This window comes from Mustelus asterias, chromosome 15 (genome assembly GCF_964213995.1).
Source record: "Mustelus asterias chromosome 15, sMusAst1.hap1.1, whole genome shotgun sequence".
Classification (NCBI taxonomy): Eukaryota; Metazoa; Chordata; class Chondrichthyes; order Carcharhiniformes; family Triakidae; genus Mustelus; species Mustelus asterias.
The window spans coordinates 68,468,172-68,485,194 of record NC_135815.1 but is presented as its reverse complement, the minus strand read 5'-3'; the positions used below and the strand labels follow the sequence as shown (position 1 = coordinate 68,485,194).

The 17,023-nt window shown below is 40.0% G+C and overlaps 1 protein-coding gene across 7 annotated transcripts in view; it reads right to left on the bottom strand.

The window, feature by feature from the left end:
* The window catches only part of snx14 (sorting nexin 14), a 175,243-nt gene that overhangs the window by 78,514 nt on the left and 79,706 nt on the right, over nt 1-17,023 (bottom strand). For 4 of the 7 annotated variants that reach the window (XM_078230055.1, XM_078230061.1, XM_078230063.1 and 1 more), the window contains 4 exons: nt 16,644-16,768; nt 13,000-13,058; nt 10,964-10,990; nt 327-459 (listed from right to left, as the gene is read on the bottom strand). In XM_078230055.1, the coding sequence (XP_078086181.1) occupies nt 327-459; nt 10,964-10,990; nt 13,000-13,058; nt 16,644-16,768 (344 nt within the window). The remainder of the gene's footprint in view (nt 1-326; nt 460-10,963; nt 10,991-12,999; nt 13,059-16,643; nt 16,769-17,023) is intronic. The other 3 variants (XM_078230059.1, XM_078230062.1, XM_078230060.1) reach the window with 1 other exon arrangement.

Here is a 17,023-nt window from a genome sequence, read left to right as displayed (position 1 = left end):
GAATAGGATAGGAATAAAGGGATACAGTCCCCGGAAGGGTAGGGAGTTTTAGTTCAGTTGGGCAGCATGGTCAGTTCAGGCTCGGAGGGCCGAAATTCCTGTGGTGTGATTTTCTTTGTTCTTGGACTACAAATTGGTCCTAGATTTCAACTCTGACCTAAAATCTGAGATAAACAAGGCAGCAACAAATTCCAGTACAGACATCAATGGATGCTTAACCCAAATTTCATGCTGTAACCAAGCATATTTACAGTTTTGAAGGAGCTACAACTTGTTATACCATGCTTAACTAACATGGTCAGTGTGAATAGCTCAATGTTACTCACAAGATCATCATCTCCTGCTGGTAATCCATAGTTAGGCAACATAGCCCCTTCCATTGTTGTGCTTTTAAAAACTCCTTTCAGCTTGCTGCCTATTCGACTTATTCCAAAAGATTCTCCCCGTTTATTGGAGCCCCTGAATGACAGCAGACAAATGGATCAATAAACCCTTTAAACACACTAAAATTGCACTGATTAAGTAAATGTGGAACATGCCGTGCAATGAAGTTTAGCTCATGCAATGGTCAGAGATAAAGAGTAACTCTGATCTGTCCATTTACAATTCTTATCAACAGTTGTTTAAAGACAAGAATCAGGGCTACAATTTACCAGCTGGGTGGATTTGGATATACTTTTGCCTGTGCATTTTTATTACAGATCTAGTGGTATAAGATAATCACCAAGTCAAACTGTGAAGAGAGAAAATGCAATGTGTTAAACTATCAACCTTTACTCATTATAAAATTGATAAGTTAATTTTCACTGACGAGAGCAGATTCAGAACACTTGGAAGCAAATGTAGAATCTGAACAGTTTAGAGAGCTTCTGCTGAAATAATTCAATTCTGCCCATACAACTTAATGTTCATGTGTCCAATACTCCTATCAGAGTTAGATGTAGTGATTTCACCTGGTGACCATGGTTAGTTATTTTATTGAAGAAAAGCAACTCGCTTAGCCATTTAAAACTACATTGTGTCCAATAATCTACATACCAAGACCCACGGAGTTATAACTTCTTTCCTATAAATTGGCTGGTCTGACAACACAATCAATAAATTTTATGCTCAAACAATGAGCAAAGTCAATTTGCTTCTGAGTATGCATCATGCTGGACTACAGAATTACTTAACTATTGCCAAATTTATTTAAAAGGGAAAAAGAACTGGTTTAAATCATGCACCATATTCTATTGTGGAATCGGTTTCAGTGAAACCGAGGAGGAACAAGCTCAAACTATGCCAATGTTACATGGCAAGGTTCAAGAACATCTATATTTTGATTATTTTCTTTGAAAGAATTGATGCAATAATTAGAATGACACTTAGAAATCAGAATATTACATAGCAACAACTGCGATGCATATTGGGATGAAGTTGAGGTGTACAGAAGAGCACAAGAGTTCACACTGTGTAACCCTTCAAGAAAAAAAAATGCTAATTTACATTACCAATCTTTCATTGCTATAAGAACAAAAGAACACAACTTCTAAAGGGGGCAATATTCAGCTATATACTGTTTGTAAATAGGTATCATCAGATATTACATCAAACCTGTAATTTACTATTTGTATTAGAAATTGGTTGCAACATATGGTACATCAAGTGACATGTCACAGAACAAAGCCAAATAATCAAAACTAAATCCCAGGTGAAGCATTTCACCATACCACCCAGACTTCTATTAGCACCTAAACTACCAATAATTGCTTCAATTGTTGAACCAACATGTGCACAGCAAACAAGTAAAAAAGCTCGTTGTCTCGCAATCTTAAACATCACTCCCATGAACACTATTAGGATCAGTGTTCCTTTGAACTTTCTTATTGTTCGTCCTAAGGTCCAAATACACTACTTCGTGTCTAAATTTTCTGTATTGAAATCAGGAGTCGGAGTCTCCTATATTCAAGAGATTAAGTGTGAGAGATAAGGGAGAAAGAGAGAAATTGTTTTGGCTGATAGAATGGGGAACAGAATCTAAAAAATAGAGCCAGACCATCAGGAGTGAAATTAACAAACAGCAATTAACGCTTGAACAATTAAAAATCCATCAATCGGAGATTTACGTTATCCAAGGATATTAAGGGATATGGAACAAGGGCAAGTATATGGAATTTGATTAGAGATCAATCGTGAGCTCACTGAATGGTGAAATAGGTTCAGGGGCTATTTGGCTTGCTGCTACTCAAATGAACGGTGAGTCTAAATGATGTAGAAAGGAGAGAATATGGAGACGATAAATGCAATCAGCAAAGAGGTTTCCTTGAGGGGTTTGAAGGTAGAGAGAGAAGCAACAAGATAGAGTTGTTAAAGAACAGGTTTCTAAATGTTTAAAACAAAGGGAGCTGAAGGAGTAGCCATTGATGGTGGAGCAGAGAGAACATTGAAAATAAAAGTGTAGCGCTGTAGGACCAGTGGATGGGACAAGGGTTGCAGGAGATTGGGGATGGCAAAAGTCACAAGGCTATGGATGGAGTTGTGGGCATGGACATGAATTTCATGTTCAGCTGAGGGAAGGAGGGAGTCAAGTTAAAAAGGAACAGAAAGGACAGCTGGGAAACATGATATGTACGTAACGAAATTAGCAGAAGACAAAGGCCCGATAACCTTAGGAATGATTAAAATAGCAGCTTCACAATTCATATACCAGAGATCAAGACTGGGAGTGGCTGAGACCGCGGAGGATAAAACAAACTGGAGAGAGTGATGCACCATATAAGGCAACAGAATCCTATAAACAATCAGTGTGAGGCAAAATAAATGAGAGCTTTGAATGTTTAAGGGATTATTCAACTAAAGTTATGGTGCTGCATGAAGAGGTCGTGCCTTGGCTCGACTATATTCTGTTTATATAAGATACGTAGCAAAGACCGAGTCAGCCTATCATTTTATCTGATAGATGAAACTTCATTTAACGGCATCCATCCGCTCAAGTCAAATGTCTCAGGCACTGGTTTAGAAACTCAGTTTAGTATCACCTAATTATTATTCTACCGCACCACAACTCAACACCCCAATTAAAAACTATTAAATTAAATTAAATCAGGGGTTTAACTCAGGAATCTTCTTGAGCTACAGAACAAGATGGCACCTCACACAGTGGTCCCAAATCAAACTAAGTAAACATAATGAGTTATGGCAACTTTAAAAGGTTATATAATGCCCACTGTAAATTTAGTTTCAAAATAAATGTAAATATTACTCCATTTGTTTGCTGTCTCCTCCTCCTTCCACACAATTTACAAGTTCAAAAACAAATACTGCTCATCTGGTTTAGAACACTGCTAAAAATGTAAAAATGTTATGTTGATCAAATCACTGAACTTAGACAAAAGATTTAAAGATTAATTTACTAAGTTTCATACTAACACAGCCCATCAAGCAGCCTATAATCAGCAAACAATGATCTTGATGGTACAGCATGAATAATGGTTCTGGGGTGAAGGGCTTCAGTTACGTAGATAGATTGGAGAAGCTTGGATCTCCTTGGAGAAGAGAAGGTTGAGAGGAGATTTGATAAATGTTCAAAATTATGAGGAGTCTGGACAGAGTAGATGGGAAGATGGTGGCATAATGGTAATGCCATTAGACAAGTGATCCAGAGTACCAGGTTAATGCTCTGGGTTCAAATCCTACCATGATGGAATTTAAATTCAATTAACAAAAAAAATCTGGAATTAAAAGCCAATCTCAGTAATAATGACCATAAAGCCAGTATCGATTGTCATAAAAACCCATCTAGCTCACTAATATCCTTTAGGGAACACAAAATCTGCCTTCCATTACCTACATGTGATTCCAAACCCACAATAATTGACCTTTAACTGCCCTTGAAATGGCCCAAGAAGCCACTTGGTTCAAGGGCAATTAAGGATAGGCAACAGATGCTGGCTTTGCCAGTGACACCCACATCCCATGAAAAAATAAAAATAAATGTCTCCTATTTGCAGAACGACCGAGAACCGGAGGAGACAGGTTTATGGTGAAAGACAAAAAGCCAGAAGCAATACGAGAAAATGCCATTTGATAGAATTTTTTGAGGAGGTAACTAAGTGTGTTGATGAAGGTAGGGCAGTTGATGTCATATACATGGATTTTTGTAAGGCGTTTGATAAGGTCCCCCATGGTCGGCTTATGATGAAAGTGAGGAGGTGTGGGATCGAGGGAAAGTTGGCCGATTGGATAGGTAACTGGCTGTCTGACCGAAGACAGAGGGTGGTGGTCGATGGAAAATTTTCGGATTGGAGGCAGGTTGCTAGCGGTGTGCCGCAGGGATCAGTGCTTGGTCCTCTGCTCTTTGTGATTTTTATTAATGACTTAGAGGAGGGGGCTGAAGGGTGGATCAGTAAATTTGCTGATGACACCAAGATTGGTGGAGTAGTGGATGAGGTGGAGGGCTGTTGTAGGCTGCAAAGAGACATAGATAGGATGCAAAGCTGGGCTGAAAAATGGCAAATGGAGTTTAACCCTGATAAATGTGAGGTGATTCATTTTGGTAGGACTAATTTAAATGTGGATTACAGGGTCAAAGGTAGGGTTCTGAAGACTGTGGAGGAACAGAGAGATCTTGGGGTCCATATCCACAGATCTCTAAAGGTTGCCACTCAAGTGGATAGAGCTGTGAAGAAGGCCTATAGTGTGTTAGCTTTTATTAACAGGGGGTTGGAGTTTAAGAGCCATGGGGTTATGCTGCAAATGTACAGGACCTTGGTGAGACCACATTTGGAATATTGTGTGCAGTTCTGGTCACCTCACTATAAGAAGGATGTGGAAGCGCTGGAAAGAGTGCAGAGGAGATTTACCAGGATGCTGCCTGGTTTGGAGGGTAGGTCATATGAGGAAAGGTTGAGGGAGCTAGGGCTGTTCTCTCTGGAGCGGAGGAGGCTGAGGGGAGACTTAATAGAGGTGTATAAAATGATGAAGGGGATAGATAGAGTGAACGTTCAAAGACTATTTCCTCGGGTGGATGGAGCTATTACAAGGGGGCATAACTATAGGGTTCGTGGTGGGAGATACAGGACGGATATCAGAGGTAGGTTCTTTACGCAGAGAGTGGTTGGGGTGTGGAATGGACTGCCTGCAGTGATAGTGGAGTCAGACACTTTAGAAACATTTAAGCGGTTATTGGATAGGCACATGGAGCACACCAGGATGATAGGGAGTGGGATAGCTTGATCTTGGTTTCAGATAAAGCTCGGCACAACATCGTGGGCCGAAGGGCCTGTTCTGTGCTGTACTGTTCTATGTTCTATGTTCTATGTTCTATGCAGTGAGTGGTTAGGATCTGAATGCACTGCCCGAGAGCGTGGCAGAGGCAGATTCAGATATGGCTTTCATAAAGGAATTAGATAATTATCCAAGGAGAAACAATTTGCAGGCCTATGGGGAAGTAGGACTAGATGAGTCAGTCCTGCAGAATTTTGGCACAAAAACAGACCAAAAGGCCTCTATGCAGTAACCCTTTGACGATTAAATGTGATTTAGCTTTTATTCAACGATACAGAATGCCATTCAGCTCCATTACTGCTTATACAGTATACATTGGAATAACTGTACAGGTTTATTGCAACAATTGTTATTGTTACTACAGGCCCACTAAAATCAGATGTGCTAACACAGTCTACTCAAAGACACTTAGGGAAGAGAAGAACATTACAGTGCAAGGTAATGTGTGAACATACGCCAAAACAAAACATTTTCATAATGAGGGCAGCAATGGGGAATATACCACAATCTATGATGTGGAAAATGGTACAAGTGCCATGAACCTCAGGGGAAAACACGCACTTATTAAACAAAGAACAAAGAACAGTACAGCACAGGAAACAGGCCCTTCGGCCCTCCAAGCCTGTGCCGCTCCTTGGTCCAACTGGACCAAGCGTTTGTATCCCTCCATTCCCAGGCTGCTCATGTGACTATCCAGGCAAGTCTTAAACAATGTCAGCGTGCCTGCCTCCACCACCCTACTTGGCAGCGCATTCCAGGCCCCCACCACCCTCTGTGTAAAAAACGATGCAACTTTAAGCATTTTTGTTGCAACATGAAAATTGAAATGTCTACTTCATGCATGTTGAAACAAACATCAACTTTTTATTTCTGTTTATGAGTATCACCAGAATGGAAAATGGAGGCGATGAAGGCTGTATACTTACTAAATGCACAAGAATAAACTACTACACAGATGCCATCTATTACACAGATCCCTTGAAATGTAACATTACTCTTATATCAACCAAACATTTCAATGTTTGTCTAGATCAGGATTTGAAGTTAAGATACACAAGATAAAATTTAATTATGATCAGGACTGCATTTTGGTTTAACATACTTGTTTAGGGAATTTACCAAAACATATCCACTGATAACCAGGCAGAATCTAGGCACTGAATTTGTAGCAAGGCACATTCTAGTCCTGTGGTTGGTGTTTCCTCCTTGGAGAGCTGTAGTAATCCATTTGGCCACCAACACAAAGTAAGCCTGGCAGTTCCAAGTAATTGGCACTTCACATTATAGTCAGGACACAAATTATTCTACTCCCTCTGCATGAAGTGACCTCAGAGATGTCCAAATGACTTGGGAGTTAGAGAAATTTATATTAGTCAGGTTTTAACATTGAACTTGATTTAGATCATTTTCTTAAAGGCACAGTCATAACACTGATCAGAATGAATTATATCAGAAAATAAGCTAACTCTGGTAGGAAGGCTGAAATCCCCAGGAAATAGATTTGGGATAACTAGCAATGGAACCTTTGGCAAGAGAAAAAATTTTAAACACAGAGCTGTGATTTGGATACACTGACTAAAAGAGATGTATGCCAATCCAATAGCAACCTTGAAAAGAGAATTCAATATCTATTTGAAAAGAAATTTGAAGAGCTATAGGGGAAAGGGTAGGTGAGTGAGACTCACTGGAAAGCTTTCAAAACCTCAGCACAGGTATGATGAACAGAAGACCTCGTCCTGTGCTACATGATTCTGAACCAGCTTTTTGCAACAAGAGTTCCACTGTACACTTGCCACTGGTCCAGAGCTAAATTAGACCTTCGATCTCAGGAATACCTCTCAGGTGAGGCATCAATCCTCATTGATTACATTCTAATCTGTGACCCAGTATTTCTATTCATGATCCATCTTTCAGTTGATTCATTTCTGCCAATTTACATAAATGAAACTGGAAAAGTAACAAATAGAACCTATAGCTTAGCCAAACCATTTATCAAACAATGTAAGCAAGCCAGTTATGAAACCCTAAATATAAACCAATAAAATACAGAATATACAGTGTGCTTTAATGAATGGCGTGATAAACGTTTGACACAAACATCCATGCATGTTATAAAGAAGCAAATGGTATGAATGGACCCCGACTTACGTTATAGCAGCAGGGAGAGAAGGTAAAATGCCAGATGGAAGTGTTAGAATTGACTGGACATGAGGAAAAACAGATGCTGATGAAGACCCTTGATTCACGGAGGCAGCTTGCCCTAGAGGTCCAGATTCAGTGCCCCGTTTAAATTCCTGTTTGGTGCTAACCCACAAATTTTTTTAAAGAACATATCCAATAGGCAGCATTAATCAGTAGAAAGAAAAACAAATAAATGTTAGCTTTAGCACTTGCATTCATTAATGGGAGTGCTCTAAGGCCAGACATTTGTTTCTGCATTCATTCACATACTGCTCTGGGGACAAAATTCACACTACGATGTTTTCTGCCTTTACAACGAACTCTTGACTTATTAGTAAGGTTTCTACTAACTTTATTACAATATGAATTTATCCCCCATTTTTATGCCCAAGTCAGTGAGAATCTTCACTGAAAAATTAACTTTCAATTAAACCAGATTTACTGAAATAATCAATTCTAAATTGTGATCATGAAAGCAAGAAAGTAAAAAAGAATTTTTTCAAGAACGAATCATCTTAAAAACCTCTGACCAACTTGTATTTATACAGCACTTTTAAGATAGCAAAATGCCCTTAGACGTTTCACAGAAGTGTTATCAAACATAACTCCACACTGAGACATACCAGGAGATATTACAGCAGATCAAAAACTTGGTCAAAGTGGTAGATTTTAAGGAGCGTCTGAAAGCAGGAATGAGATAATGGGACAAAGACTTAGGGAAGGGATCCCAGAGCATAGGGCACAATGGTGGAGCTACTAAAATAGGGTGCAAGAGAGGCCAGAAACATGAGAGTTCTCAGGTTGGATGCAATTAAGCGATAGATAGGGGTGAAGCCACGGAAGGATTTGAAAACAAGGGCGAGAATTTAAAAAACATTGCTTAATTTGGAGCCAGTGCAAGTCATTGAACGAAGGAATGATGGGTAAATGGGACTTGGTACAAGTTAGGACATGGACAGCAGAGTTTACAAAGGGTAGAAAGTGGGAGACCGGGCCAGGTATTTGTAGGAATTGCCAAGTCTAGATGTAATGAAGGCATCATGAGAGGTCCAGCAGAAGGTGAAAAGGGATAGGGGTTGAACCAGCAAAGCTCATAGGTGATAATAGGTGATCTTAAGAGTCACAGGTATATCTAGTTGAAGTGAATCTCAGGGTCAAGTACAACATCAAGGTTGCATACAATCTGGTTTGGCTTCAAACAGTTACCAGTGAGCAGGATGAAGTCAGTCACTAGGAAATAAGTTTGCATTGGGGTCTGAAGACAACAGTTTTCTCTAGTTTCTTTAGTTTGAGAAAAATTTCTCCAGTGAAGGGGTCGAGAGAGATGGCTACAGTAGAGCTCTGTGTTGTCAGTATATGTGTGGAAACTGATGCTTTACTTTTGGATTTTTAAAAATTTGATTTGTCACACAGTGGCATATTGTCACACACTATTGGCATACAGTGAAAAGTATTTTTGAAGATGGAGGACACGAGAGGTAATTATGCAGGAAGAGAAGCGAAGCTATTGCAGGTGATTTTCTGACAAATACTGGATATAGAGAACAACAGAACTGGGCAAGTGCAATTATCCCCAGCCAAATAGAGCAGCAGTAACAGGAACATAAACTACTATTTTCATTCAAATATGGTCACATTCAGCCAGATTTAAACCAACAATGGCAACCCAATAATGTACATTCAATTACTGACGAAGATCCCCGATTACACTTCCTTATTGCCCAAGGTTTTTAACTAGTGCACAAGCTTCAGACAATGCTGGCTGATAGGGAACTCACAAGCTTGTCATTTTTATGGTGCTGACCATTAATTCTACCACTTGGCAAGTTTGACTTACTGTATCCCTGAAACCAGAACTTCCTGCCATATTATATATGCAACTTAAAATGAGCTGAAACTGAATTTAATCTTTATGGAATTTAGCTGTTAAATAAAAGTTGGATTGCCATGCTACATTCAGATCCTTACCAGTTGGTCAGACTTTGTATTTTATGGACTAAATATCCTTCCTACCACTTTATTTATTTATTGCTTATTAGTGTCACAAGTAGACTTACATTAACACTGCAACGTAGCTTCTGTGAAAGTCCCCTAGTCGCCACACTCCGGTGACTGTTCGGGTACACAGAGGGAAATTTAGCATGGCCAATGCACCTAACCAGCATGTTTTTCAGACTGTGGGAGGAAACCAGAGCACCTGGGGAAACCCACGCAGACACGGGGAGAACGTGCAGACTCTGCACAGACAGTGACCCAAGCTGGGAATCGAACCAGAGTCCCTGGCGCTGTGAGGCAGCAGTGCTAACTACTTGTGATCAAGTCTCCAATTTCATCATTTACTGAGCAAGTAGCAGCAACGAAAGAGGATGTGGTGGTTCATCCACTGCCATACGGGAATAGGGCCCGAGTGGGACTGTGGTCGGTGCAGACTCAATGGGCTGAATGGCCTCCTTCGGCATGGTAGGGATTCGATTATCTATAATCTTCTATATTGACATCAAGTTGACTAAAGTGATAGCAGGAAACAGTTGTTGAGCCCTGTTCCTACCCCTGCCTGTCAGCTATAAAATCGCTCCAGGTGAGATATGCAAACTCAATACAGATCAGGGGTCAAGCTGAGACTTTTCTGGAATGTTGGAGTCTTTTTCTGAAACCCATTGTGGAGCTCACTGCTCACCATTTGATTTATATTTTCATGGCAACATCACAGTGTCACCTTCTATATTTCTACAAATGCTACATAAAAGCTTAAAGCTCTTTCAAGTAGTAAATATAGGGAGCACCTCCAAGTTTGCAAATCATATCAGACACTATTATTGGGCTAAATTGATGAGATGGATTCATATTATATAATCTGCTCTTCAATACAGCAAAAATCAGGTTAAATCTCAAGTGAATAGGTTACTTTACAAAAAGATGTTTTTCTGCTGCAGTAGTTCTGGTTTACATATAAACTTATTGAGCGTGTAACCATCACTGAACATGTGGCACCTTAAGATAAGGATACAAAGTAGAGCACAGCTCGTTTTGTTCTGGTAGTGTCATATATTCAAAAACTGATTGGTAAAACTAATCTATGGACTATTGCTATATGTCTGAATTTTTGGTTAATGGTAAAGTGCACAGATCTGCTTACTTTCATGCACATTGAGTTACTGCATGTTGCATTCTTTTGCACCAGATAACAATATTTTAAACTGCATATTTAGATTTATTTTAAACTTACTATGGATCAATAATCTTTTTACTGTAGAAAGCAAAATCAAATGGAAAAACAGATTTGAAACATTTTCAGAAAGCTGCTGACTAGGCTTAGTTGAAAGATCACTTTTAACTAAATTAAACCTCACGAACAGGGAGCCATGGAAAATTCAGCTCATTATAAAGGCAGAAGCTTGTGTAAGCTCCATAAAGCTGCTCTGTAAAAGTGGCATGCAATCTGGACTATGGGGGTGCCGTGATGCATTGCAGACAGGAGCAACAGGTGTTCTCAACATTCTGCAGGTATACTTACCGAAAATCATCCAAATTCAGGCTACTTCTGCAACAACAGGCACAAGGAATTACAGTTCACGCAGAATAAAACACATGGAGACAAAAAAACAATACCAGCAGAAACAATGAAAAAATATACAATTAATGAGCAAACCAAGTTAATCTTGATTTTAATTTTGCATCATTTGTTATATTTTTAGTCCCATTCAGAGGAACATTTGTTATAGAGTGCGTTAAATTCTGATGGTCACAGAAAGCCCAAAGTAAATTGGTATATATTTGTATTCAAAAAAAGTTATATAATCTGCTCTTCAATACTTTAATGTTGATGTTGATCAAGCCTTAAGGGACCCTTTCAGCCCTTACTTCAAGCAAGTTACAACGCAAGTTATTTTCACCTATAAGGTGCAAATGAAAGTAACGAACAGTACAACATAGGTGTGCAGTGGAACCTGCATTTAGGTTACCTTAACTCTATGGGCTCGAAAGCTAGCTACTACAGATCAATGGGAGTTATTGGTGACATATCTATGTGTCCCATACTCTCTCTCTGCCTATTATAACCTTTATTTTGTTTCAAATTGTATCTACATAGAAATGGTTCGGGGATCCAATGAGGTTCAAAGGTTATCAGCAATCAATTCAGGCAAGATCCATATATTATGAAAGTGAATGAGGGAACCAAGTATAGGTTCAGAAGTTTAAAGTTTATATTATTAGTGTCACAAGGCGGCTTACATTAACACTGCAATGACATTATTCTGAAAATCCCCTAGTTGCCACACTCCAGCGCTTGTTTGGGTACACTGAGGGAGAATTTAGTGTGGCCAATACACCAAACCAGCCCATCTTTCGGACTGTGGGAGGAAACCGGAGCGCCTGGAGGAAACCCACACAGACATGGGGAGAACATGTAGACTCCACATAGATAGTGACCCAAGAGGCATTGGATCCCAGAATCTGCCACAAAGAATTTGGCGAAGATGGTTCTAAAGTTCTCTTCAGGCCTGAGGAGGTAGGGATATAGGAAATTAATAGCAACTTAATGGAGTATTAGCGTTACTGTGTCGAAGCAGATCCAGCAAAATCAAGTATTGATGCAAGGAGCTCAGTGACACTCCAACTGATATGACAGAGTGCTTTCACAGCTTGTACCAAGGGTAGACCTGTCCTGACAATTAAATTTAACCAGCTTCCACAGAGGCACAAAGGGTGTATACTAGTTAGGTATGATCATAAATACAACAGTCAGTTTTTTGTGTTGAAGGGGTATTCTGTCAAGCATTTGTGAACTACAGAAACAAAAACTGAAAATGCTGGAAAATCTCAGCTGGTCTGGCAGCATCTGTGAAGAGAGAAATAGAGTTAACGTTCTGAGTCATATGACTCTTCTTCAGAGCTGTGAACTACAGCCAGCTTGACAATTAGCACAAGTAAACACTCAAGATTCTAGTTCCCTAAATAAATATATTTTTTCAAATGCACAGAAAGTCCAGCACCCAGATAAATTTCTCACATTATTTAACTAATTAATATAAATTATTAAATATTTTGAATTAAAAGCAATCAACTGGGTCAATTCAGGGTATAACGAAGCATTGCTGAGTACAATCAACAATAGTTACCTAAAAAATTTACATCGGTCATTTCTAATGACTATGGTGAGATCCTAAAATGCCAGGGTTAAAAAATACATAATTTTAACATATTATAATGTCCACTTTGTTGCATTGAAAGTTGGCTCAAAACCCAGAGTATAAATCAGTTTAATGCTGTTGATTCTGAATTGCTGAAATGTAAATCTGTCTGAATTTATTTTACATTGAAAAGGTGTCACAATGGTTCATCTTACTAGCACAGTTTACATGTGTTGGGTGGTGAATCAAATTCTCAGCAACTTATAGCAAGAACAAAAATAATCGCATGTTTAGACAAATAAGTTCAACGGGAGTAAAAAGCACTTCAGTAACAAAGTAAAAACAAAGAATCATATTAGTAGAAATTGTGATGTTGGTGAAAATTGTGTTTGTTCACCATTAACTCGCTCAGACTCACCTATTTGACTTGGAGTTGCGTGTTGGTGATTCTGCTCCTTTCAACAAATATCTGAAATACTGTGAAGAAGGAAAGTCCAAATTAATTTGTAAGTGATTCACATCTCGAAATACACTCTAGTCGAAGTATTGTTACCAACACACAAGTCTTAGTACAGTCTGATGTACCTTTTATTCCAAACAAGTGAAAAGCAAAATATACAAGCTATATGCGAAGATTGATGAAGTGACAGTAATTCTCACTTCATCTACAACTGCTAAATAGAGGTAACAAAGGTCAAATGTTCTAAGTGTAATCAAGAATCGGACTATATGCACACATATGGAACATAGTCCAAATATAGACAAAAATGCTCAATGATCAAGCCTTAAGGGACCCTTTTCAGCCCTCACTTCAAGCAAGTTACAACGCAAGTTATTTTCACCTAAAAGGTGCACTCGAAAGTAACGAACAGCCTAGTGATCGGGCAGAATGGTGGCACAGTGGTTAGCACTGCTGCCTCACAGCGCCAGGGACCTGGATTTAATTCCGGCCTCGGGTGACTGTCTGTGTGGAGTCTGCATGGGTTTCCTCTGGTTTCCTCCCACACTCCAAAAATGTGCAGTCTGTGTGGAGTTTGCACATTCTCCTCGTGTCTGCGTGGGTTTCCTCCGGGTGCTCCGGTTTCCTCCCACAGTCCAAAGATGTGCGGGTTAGGTTGATTGGCCAGGTTAAAAATTGCCCCTTAGAGTCCTGAGATGCGTAGGTTAGAGGGATTAGCAGGTAAATATGTGGGGGTAGGGCCTGGGTGGGATTGTGGTCGGTGCAGACTCGATGGGCCGAATGGCCTCCTTCTGCACTGTAGGGTTTCTATGATTTCTATGATTTTAGGTTAGGTTGATTGGCCATGCTAAATTGTCTGTCTGTGTGGAGTTTGCACATTCCCCTCGTGTCTGCGTGGGTTTCCTCCGGGTGCTCCGGTTTACTCCCACAGTCCAAAGATGTGCGGGTTAGGTTGATTGGCCAGGTTAAAAATTGCCCCTTAGAGTCCTGAGATGTGTAGGTTAGAGGGATTAGCGGGTAAATATGCGGGGGGGGTAGGGCCTGGGTGGGATTGTGGTTGGTGCAGACTCAATGGGCCGAATGGCCTCCTTCTGCACTGTAGGGTTTCTATGATTCTATGATTAAATTGACCCTGTCAGAGGGATTAACAGGGTAAATGTGTGGGGTTACGGGAACAGGGCCTTGATGGGATGGCCTCCTTCTGTACTGTAGAAATTCCATGAATCTGATACTAGGTTCAAAATCTAGTTGAAAATCAGCAAAATGTCAAAGCTGAAATCTGGACAAATTCATTGCCGTGTGTAGTAAAGGCAAGGTGGGATGAATGGTTTCCTACTGTGTTGCATCATTCTTGGAGCACCATTGTCCCTTAATACCAAAACACACTTCAGCATTTATGTACAGAGTGTCTCTAGCACCTTCAATATCAAATGAAGCCATGGGTATACTGCCAATCTTTTAAAAATGTGTACAGCAAGCATCAGCAACTGGAAACACACTATTTGGGGCTGATACAGGCTGTAGACTTGTAACCACTAGAGGTCACTGCACATTCACGATTTCACCATTCACTGAGAATACAGATTGGGGAAGGAGCCGACATTTCATTGTTCCATCTTGAACATCTATTTATACTACTAAGAACACTAATGAGAAAATATCATAAAAGCTAAGACTGAGAGTAGACAATGGTAATGCAGTAGATGTAATTTATCTGGATTTTCAGGAAACCTTAGAGACATTGTCCCATATTAAACCAATGAATAAGTTCAGAGAACATGGAGTCAGGAGACAAGTGGCAGGATGGATTTCTTGCTGGCTGTAGAAGTGCTGCATTCCCAAACAGTGATAACAAAGACATGTAACAAACTATACTTTATTCACTAGCTGAGCAGCTACTCCATTCTTGTACTCTGCTCTGGGGACAATTCCCGTCCTCCCGACATGACCATTTTTGTAGCCAGGTCATGATGTCACCATGTGACCACTCGGTCTACACTGACTTCAAGACAAAGAAAGAGTCTTGGAAATGACAGGGTGACATTCAGAGTGGTAGGAGATGGGAAATGGTGTTTCCTGAGGATCAGTGCTGAGATTCCTACTGTTCATAACTTGCGTTAATCTGGGCTTTGGAATCACAAACAGTTTCTAAATTTGTGGACATCATCAAATTAGAGGTGGGACGAGGGAGTGGAGGAATAATCAATTCGGAGGAGCAATGCAACAAATTACTGGAGGACATTAATAATTTTGAAGAATGGGCAAATAATTGGCAAATGAAGCTCAACATAGGTAAAGTGACGTAGCACCATTTGGTAGGAAGGTCATTTATTACTTGAAAGGTGCAAGTCTAGATGGATAGAGGAACAAAGGGATCTCACCAAGAAACCTAATAGGGAATTCTGAAGAAAGTTCATCACCCCAAAGAGTGGTACAAATGTGGAATTTGTTACCTTGGTGGGACATGGGCCTTGCTGGCTACAGACCCAGTCTAACAACTGTGCGTTTTAGGACTCAGCTAGCTCAGTCCATTGTGGTACTACCGAGCCTGTCTTGGTGATGGACATTGAAGTCTCCAGCCAGAGTACATTCTGTGCCTTTCTCACCTTCACTTCTTCCTCCAAGTGAGACTTCATGGGATCTGGAGTTGATGTTGTGGACTCTCAGGGCAACTCCCTCCCGACTGCATACCACTGTGCTGTCACCTCTGCCGGGTCTGTCCTGGGATGGCGATGGTGGTGTCTGGTTCTCTGAGTATGACCATTTCTGTGAGATGGCTCTCCCAATTTTGGCACAAGCCCCCAGATGTTAATAAAGAGAACTTTGGTCAGAGCCAAACTGGTCATTATCTGGGTGGTCTGTCTGTCTAGTTTCTTTCCTTATTTACACTTGATTCAACCACATTGCTGTGGATCACACACAGATGAGGACAGCAGATTTACTTCCCTAAAGGACATTAGTGAACTAGATGGGTTTCTATGACAAACAACAATAGTTTTATGGTCATCATTAGACTTTTAACTTCAGATTTCTTTTATTGAATTCAATTCCACCATCTGGTGGAATTCAAACCCGGGTCCCCAAGCTATTACCATGAGTTTCTGGATCACTAGTCTAATACCATTACACCATCACCTCCCCTTCTGTTGAAACAAAAAAGTATAAATGCTTCTAAGAGGAAACTAGGCAAGTATATGAGAGAGAAGAGATTAGATTAGATGGTTATGATGGTGGATTTAGAAGAGGAAAGATTCAGTAGAACATAAACACCAGCTGGAACTGGTTGAACTAAATGGCCTGTTTCTGTGCCATGTATTGTGTAATCATGAATTTGTCCAAATGGAATTTTATTACTTCACTGATCTAAGTTTGATTCTAAAAGTGACAACAGAAATCTTGTGTCAGAACACCAAGTACTTCAAGTGAATGGTGACCCGACAGAGAGAGGAAGGGTGGAAATACCAAGACATGAGCAACACCTTGTGAAAGGGAAAGGGTGTTACACCATTCAGAATTCTCATTCAAATCCATTTACTTCAAATCTCAGTAACAGGGTAAAAAAGATGCAAAGCAGAAAGAGGGAAGCAACTAAGATTCCTTACCTCATCACTGTGGCAAAACATAGGTGTAAAAACTGTTTCAAGCAGATTCATGACATGTTCATAAGCTTCAAACAAACAGCGCATAGTCTGAAGTTTCACTACATCTGTATAGGATCCTTCTGCAACTGCAAAGTCAAGATACAGCCCATGAATTAAATTATACAACTGGGTTATAGTTTCACACCTTCACAAGATTATGAATGTAACAGTCTGCAAATAAATATTTCAGTGATAAGAATCTGTGCACTCAAGTGCAGGAACTATAGATCACGCACTACTTTAGTGCAACCCATTAGTTGTTCAATTCCAGAATGAAAAAATATCTCAACCTCTATCTAGGCCTCAGAGATGGTAAAAGTCATTAATTAAGATGCCGACAA